The 7,649-nt window shown below is 37.3% G+C and overlaps 1 protein-coding gene across 1 annotated transcript; it reads right to left on the bottom strand.

Moving 5' to 3' along the window:
* Positions 1–682: 682 nt before the first annotated feature.
* On the bottom strand, positions 683–1,865 carry LOC145140927 (early nodulin-like protein 1). The gene is made up of 2 exons (XM_079074309.1): positions 1,277–1,865; positions 683–1,200 (listed from the first exon to the last, which is right to left on the bottom strand). Exons 1-2 carry the CDS (start codon positions 1,446–1,448, stop codon positions 899–901), a joined length of 474 nt encoding a protein of 157 aa, XP_078930435.1. The 5' UTR covers positions 1,449–1,865; the 3' UTR covers positions 683–898.
* Positions 1,866–7,649: the final 5,784 nt, after the last annotated feature.

Below are 7,649 nucleotides of genomic sequence, written 5' to 3'. Positions count from 1 at the left end.
ATAATTGAATTTAGATTGTTAATGTGAACCGTAACTGAGCCTTCCTCAGTCATCCTTGTAGTGAACAGCTCCTTCATCAAGAACACCTTGTTAGCCGCCGATGGTTTCTCATACATATTTGACAGAGCCTCCATCATACCACGCGCCGTGGTTTCATTCATGATGTTGAAAGCAACGCTCTTCGTCAACGACAATTTAATAACCGCCTTGGCTTTCTTGTCCTTTGAGTTCCACGCATCTTCAGCAGCTTTTTCCATTTTCTCCGGTTTGTCTCCGAGTACCACGTCCAAGTCTTTCTGACATAGCAATGCTTCTAATTGCATTTTCCACCAGCTAAAATCAGAACCATTGAACCTTTCGATTATAACCTTGTCTTCAGCCATTACGGCAAACAAAAAAAATAAGGTACACTCGTGTGTGACAGAAAAACGATCGTACCCTCCAAAACCTCGCTAACGAGGCTCTGATACCAGTTGTTAGGAATCGGACCGGGTACACGCAGCGGAAACACACTATCACACACTCACAAACGAAACGAGAAAATAAAGCAAGAAGGAACACAAGGATTTTACGTGGTTCGGATTCGGTGTAAATCCTACGTCCACGGGCTGCAACTAGATTTTCTTATTAACTCAATAAGATTACAATTTATAACTCTACAAGTTATATTTAATGCACACTATATTCAATAGACAGAGGGTTATAAATAGCCTTACATAGACACTAAAGAAACAGAAAGTCAAAAGCAATAAGATACTACCTAGTTAGTAAAAAATGAAGGCTAACACAATCTTTGGTAATCTGAAATTCTACCCACTAATTTGGACTACTGCCAACTAGCTTTTACATTGATTAACAATTTTCTATGGCCATCTTCTTTGACCACCTTTTCCTTCACCTATTTTCTCCACCAACCAACAACTGTGAGAGGAGATGACGGTGCTGGTGGAAGGGTTGATGGAGCACGTGGAATTGAAGGTGGCGATTGGGTTCTGATGTGCAAAACTGACACAATAAGCTTCTGACCTTGATCACAGTTGGATTTATTACCAGTAATGAAGTAATGAGGACCCGGTTGTTCAAGTTTGAAATACGATTCACCACCATTCAGCTTCTCGATGGCATTATCAACATTGCAGTTGTCGTAATCATCTTTGTCCACCACCAAAACAGAATCCGTGACATCTTCATACTTGAAATCTGCAAACAGTCAAAAACAAAATTATGAACTATAATCAAGAACTCGAAAATGAAATCAAACACGAAAGAGACGTACACAGGGTATCATTGACCAGAAATCTCAATCTGCCGGACCATGCATTATAGTCTTCAATAGGGTTTAAGGTCCACCCATCATCGTCACCAACTTCCAAGGTGACAGCATATGAAGAACATAAGAAACTGATGAACATGGCAACTAAAAACCAGATCGATTTCTGAGACGCCATGATCAGAGAAAACTCTAAGTACGTCAAATGGATTTAGGTTATGTGGAAGAGGGAGGAGTTATGTTCACTATTAATAGAAGACAAGATTCCACTGTTTACGGTTATATAACTGTAAGATATTATATTAGTTAGTAATGCAGTTAAAGGTATGATTTTGGGTAGTCCCCCCACCACCTAAGTTGTCATGATAAATACAGGAGGGAAAGGGATGAGGGTAGTTTTGTAATTTATCATGTTTCAAAGAAAAAAGACGTTGTACATCACCTGGCAAAGCAAGATGGAAGTATACAAAGTGAACAGTATACACTTTAAAGAAAAAGATTGTATCTGGAATGTGGAAGGGCTAGTTGTTGCAATCAACTAAAGAAAAAAGAGGTTGCAGAAATTGCACAAAGGTAGATACAGATAGGGTGAAGCATGACGAAAGTATACAAAGTGAAACACAGGCTTTAAAGAAAACTAGTTATATATTTTGGAATTGGGGATGGGCTAATTGAAATTTAAAATGTAGACTCACTATCAAAATTATCATTGTGATCAGCTGTTTTCTTTGTTGGTAAAAAAAAAACGGCCCATAGTGTTGAGAATAACATTGATAGGTTGCAAGGTTAACATTAAGTTATATTTCTATTAACTTAGGTTGTTTACTTGTTTAGTGCAGTATATCAAGTGAAGGGTAGAAAGTGTAAACTGATGAAAGATAAGTTCAAGAGGATGCAACTATTAGTAAAAGATTGAGGGTTGTGGCTCGTTTAACTTCGAAGTTAAAAGAAAGACACAGATCTTAGCTCGGGTTGGATCCTCCGGGTTTGGTACGAGTTGCACCGGGTTCTCTGGACGGATGTATATAATTTTGAGTGAATGAGAGATTTAGCTCATTCTCACATTCACCCCTTCACATACTCATCTTCACAACTCTCGTTTCTCTCGTTGTTTTAGGGTTTGTTTATTATAGAGTTGTTCATACATATTTGATCTTCTTCCTTTGTATTAACATTAGTCAGATTATATTTATTGAGAAAGATTGAATATTGTAGCGAAGTTTTGTTTGTATTTCTGTTTTGATTCTTAATAAAAGTCAGTTTTATGAGTCTTAACATGGTAGGAGATAGGTTTAGCTCCATTTGGTGATTAGATCATGTTTTTAGTTCTTGTTTGTTACATTTTCTGTTTGTAATCCCCAATAACATATTGAGATTCCAGATTTAAGATAACTAGTATCATAGTTTATCTTTATCTCATTCGTAGTATTTATCTTGTTTCTGAGTATGTTTAGGATTGTTGTTATTTCCTACTATAAATACTCCCATGTATCGGTACATATTTGATCATGTGGGATTACAAACCTAACTTTGCCAACAACAAGGGTTGTCGGTGAAGCATCAACGCCGCCGCCACCAAACAAGAATAGTATCGATGTGTCGTCCCCATATTACCTCACATCTTTTGATCATCTGGGATTGAATTCCGTTGGAGAAAAGCTGCTTCACGATGGAAATTATAACAATTGGAAGAACAAGATGACCAACGCCCTCCTCGCCAAGAACAAGATGGGGTTCATTGATAACTCCATTCCCATACTAGAAGAGGGATCACCTGATTTGATGAACCGGAAGCGGTGCAACGCCATGAAGAGAGCATGGCTTGTCAGCGCTACAGAGAAGAAAGTCAAAAGTAGTGTCAAGTATGTTGTTAAAGCTCATGATATATAACTAGACCTCGAAGAAGGGTTTGAAAAGGAGAATAGCCGAAGAACCTTTGAGCTAAGAAGAACAATCACAACGATCAGGCAAGATAACATGACGATCTCATCATATTATTCAAAATTAAGAGGTGTTTGGGATAAAGTACAATAAATCAGTCCTTTACCATCATGTACCTTCCAAGTTTGTTCGTGCAACATCACAAAGGAGAATATAAAGGCATGAAAAAAAGAATTTTTATATGGCTTCTTGATGCGACTTAAAGAGGAATATGTAGCTTGAAGAACTCAAATTCTGAGCACTGACCCGTTACCTACACTAAACAATGCATACCACTTAATCAGCCAAGATGAGCAACATAAGAAGATAGGGTTATCTTGAGGGTCCGTTGGGGAAGTTGTAGCTTTCTTCATGTAACATTTTATTTTTTAGGTATTTCCATTTACACCCTCATTATGTAAATTACTTGCAAGTTGGTCCCTTTTAGCCTTAAAAGAAACGCGTGAATTTTATCTAGTACGTTGGGCTTACGCTTGGTACGATGGGCGTACTCACTCAAATCACAAACCCTAATTTTTAGGGTTTGACCCCTATTTAAGCAACATTATGGACCTTGAGGCTGCCCCCTCATCAACCTCCTTCCCTCTAAAGACTCCCCATGAAAACCTAGCTTTCCCTTGTGTGTTCTTGAGCTTTGGTGGTAAACTTTTGGTGTTTTGTGTAATCTTGAAGAAGAAGGAACTTGGTGTCAAGGACTGGTTGGAGTGGAGCTTGAAGATCCAGAATCTTCATCATCTTGGCAAGTCTCAGAAGGTATAAAGTTTCAGCCTTAATGATTCATCTTTTAGATCAAGTTAGCTTAGGGTTCTTGGCATGTTTTGGGTCCCTTGAGTTGTTTCATGTGAATATAAGCTACTCTAGAAGCTTAGGATGGCAGATCTTAGTGTTTCTGAGGTCCCTTGTGCATAAAAATGGTATCTTGATGGATTTAAATCAACCATGCAAGGGTTTATGTTCATTTCATGGGGTTAGGATGTTAAAAGTTGGTATTGGGACTTATTGAGCCATGCAAAAACTTAAAGCTTCCAACTTTATGGATTAAGACCTTGTTTTGGAGTAGATATGGAGTTTGGACGTTAGGGTCTTAAGGGATTAAGCAATTTATATAAGGGATTGTCAATTGTCCAGTACGTCGGGCGTAATTTTGAGTATGCTGCGCATACTGGGTTTGAACCCCATATCCGGATCGGCGTGAGTATGCATGGTGTACAAGTTTGGTACACTTAGCGTACTCCCAACGGTGGGCTTAGAAGGATTTGGGCAAATTAAGGGAAAGCGTTAAATGGTCTTTTACCCTAAGAGTCGAGATTAATGATTTAAATCCCCGATTATGGTTTATGACCTAATTCTTAATTAAGATTATAATTGATTGATTAATGCGGTGATTCTCCGGTTCAGTACCCGAGCATTTATTTTTTTATCAGCCGATGGATGTGAGTTTGCTTACTATACTGTAGAACACTAGGGTTATATGTGGTTGTTGTCTTTGTGACTCCTGATGCATGTATGCCTGTTTGCTATATGTATGTGAGGTGAAATAGACCTGTTGGTGAAATAGACACATATGGTTGAAAAATACCGATGGATTTGAAATACACTCGGGAGTGAAATAGACCTGGGGTGAAATAGACCCAGTACAACCTTGAGCTGACAATTGAGTTGAAATAGACTCGGTGGTGCAATAGACCTGGGGACGAAATAGACCCGGTATAACCTTGAGATGACATATATGTATGGTATGTGGTATTTTAGAGAAATCACTAAGCTTTGTGCTTACAGTTTTTAGTTTATGTTTCAGGTACTTCCGATTCGAAGGGAAAGAGCTCGGGATGATCGCATCACACACACCATGATTTTTCACCCTATTTGACTCTAATGTATTTTTGGATGATTTTTAATATACTTTGATTTCCTTTATGATTTCTATAAACATGTTTGGTTGATGGATTTATTAATAAAAAAATGAAATTTTTGGTTACAAATTTTGGGACTTTACACTTCACTAACGACAATATCACTTCTAAAGGAAGTACGAAAGCAAACTCTCCAGGCAACCCCAAGAAAGAAGAAAGAAACACTAGGAGCGGAAGAAAAGATGACAAATGGTTTTAACATTGTTAGAATATTAGGCATACGATTGAAGGTTGCTTTGAGTTAGTGGGTTATCCTGATTGGTGGTCGAATAAATCGAACACATCCAAAGTTCAATCAAATAAATCTTGACAACAACATATTCGTCCAACAAACGTCAATGGAGAAACTTCACAACAAACTCCATACCTCTCTAAAGAAGATTATGAGAAGCTTCTCCAACTATTGAGGTCGACAAAACCAAGTGAGAAAAAAACCAATCATGTTGTGAATATGACCGGTAAGGTTGAAAGTAGACATAATTAGATCATTGACTCGGGCGCCAGTTATCACATAACTTATCTCATAGAATGGTCAAAATCCATGAAGAATAACAACTCTTATGTCACTATACCCAATGGGAAATTAGTAACAGTTGAGGAAATTTGCGATATACAAATATCAAAGAGATATTAAATTGATAATGTGTTGAATGTGCCAGATTTTAATTGTAAATTACTTTCAGTTAGCAAAATAACACATGATTTAGGTTTCTCATTAACCTTTTTACCCGATCTATGTTACATACAAGACTTACGTTCAAAGAACCTGATTAGGATGGTAAAGGAGCGTAATGGGCTCTACTACTTGGAGCCAGTGGAAAATAAGAAAGCAACAATGACGGTTTTGAGAAAATACAACATTTGGCATATATAGAAAACTTAGGCAGAGTTCAGAGGGAGTCCTTCGTAAGATACAATAGTTAGGAAGCATAGGTACTTGCAGTCAGTTTTGTGATTCTTGTGTTCGGCAAAAAAAAAAAGTAAACTTCATATTCCAATAATCTTTTCAAAAACAGTAGAATGTTTTGATTTAATACATGTTGATATATGGGGTCGATGCATTGAATGATATGCAAGAAACTGTCGATATTCACATGGATCCATTAGATGAAACTGTCCAATCCAATCATGAAGACAACCCACAAGCTCTCAATTCACCATTATTATATTCAACCACTTCTCTAAACAATAGTGAATCCCAAAGAGATTCTACTCACGATTATAATGATGCTTGCATGCAAACTGGTCAAGAAACCACTAGGCAAGGAACATGAATACGTACAAAACCAAAACAATTGGAAGACTTCGTGATAGATTTGTCGTTGTCACTCGACAACTCCACATTCATTCCCACTTCAGGCTCTTCGGCATCAACTAACTCACTGGTATATATCCTCTATCTTTATTTATTTATTACAATAAAATTTTTAAATCTCACTAGGCATTCTTAGCTGCAATAACTTCAAGCGATGAACCAAAAGATATTTCTCAAGCAACGAAAGACCCAAAATGGATCGATGCAATGAAAATGGATATTATAGCCCTTTAAGAAACTGAAACATGGTTCTTGATGAAGCTACCATTGGGAAAGAAAGCAATTGATTCGAAGTGTGTTTCCAAAATAAAATATAAACCGAATGGAGAGGTCGAAAAATATATGGCTCGGCCTGTAGCAAAGGGGTACGTTTAAGAAGCATGTCATTGACAAACTTCAAGAAATTGGTATAAAAAATTCATGAAGGCTCTCATTGAGATTGGTTTCAGACATATCAAGTTCGATCATTAAATGTTTAGATTTACGATGCATGTCATTGACATCGTTGCTCTTATTTTTGTCGATGTCATTTTATTAATGGGAAATGATACTCATTAAATCAATGAGGTAAAAGATCATCTACAAATCAACTTCAGTATAACGAATTTAGGTCCACTCACATATTTCCTTGGTATTGAAGTCGCCCGTTTGAAAGAAGGATTTGTGATTAGTCAGAGAAAATATACTCTAGACATTCTGGAAGATTGTGGGGTGACTACATGCAAACCATGTAATTTTCCAAGGGAATAGAACATCAAGTTGCAAAAGGATAATGAAAGCCCTGAAATTAATGTTTCACATTATAGGAGACTGTAGCACATAGAGTGCTTCGTTACTTGAAAGCCACTTTGGGTCAAGGTATTTTTCTTCCTTCATCTGGGAATTTAGATCTCATTGTATACTGTGATGCAAGTTGGTTAAGCTGTAATACCACTAGAAGGTCATGCACATGATATTTTATTAGTCCCGGAGGGTCTCCAATTTCATGGAGAACAAAGAATCAAACGACGACTATGTCTATATCTTCAGCTGAAACGGAGTATAGATCAATGACAATCATTGTGTGTGAAATTTTATGGTTGAGATGGATTTTACAAGACTTAGGTGCTGAACAAAAGGGTCCTACGCCCATTATGTGTGACAACGAAGCTTTCAGGCATAATGTTGCGAACCTATTTTATAATGAAATGACAAAGCACGTTGAGAGGGA

Source organism: Lactuca virosa, chromosome 9, assembly GCF_052849685.1.
Source record: "Lactuca virosa cultivar CGN04683 chromosome 9, Lactuca_virosa_CGN04683_v6, whole genome shotgun sequence".
In the NCBI taxonomy this organism is placed as follows: domain Eukaryota; kingdom Viridiplantae; phylum Streptophyta; class Magnoliopsida; order Asterales; family Asteraceae; genus Lactuca; species Lactuca virosa.
Note: the sequence above shows the minus strand (reverse complement) of the source record. Positions and strands in the feature narration are given on the sequence as shown.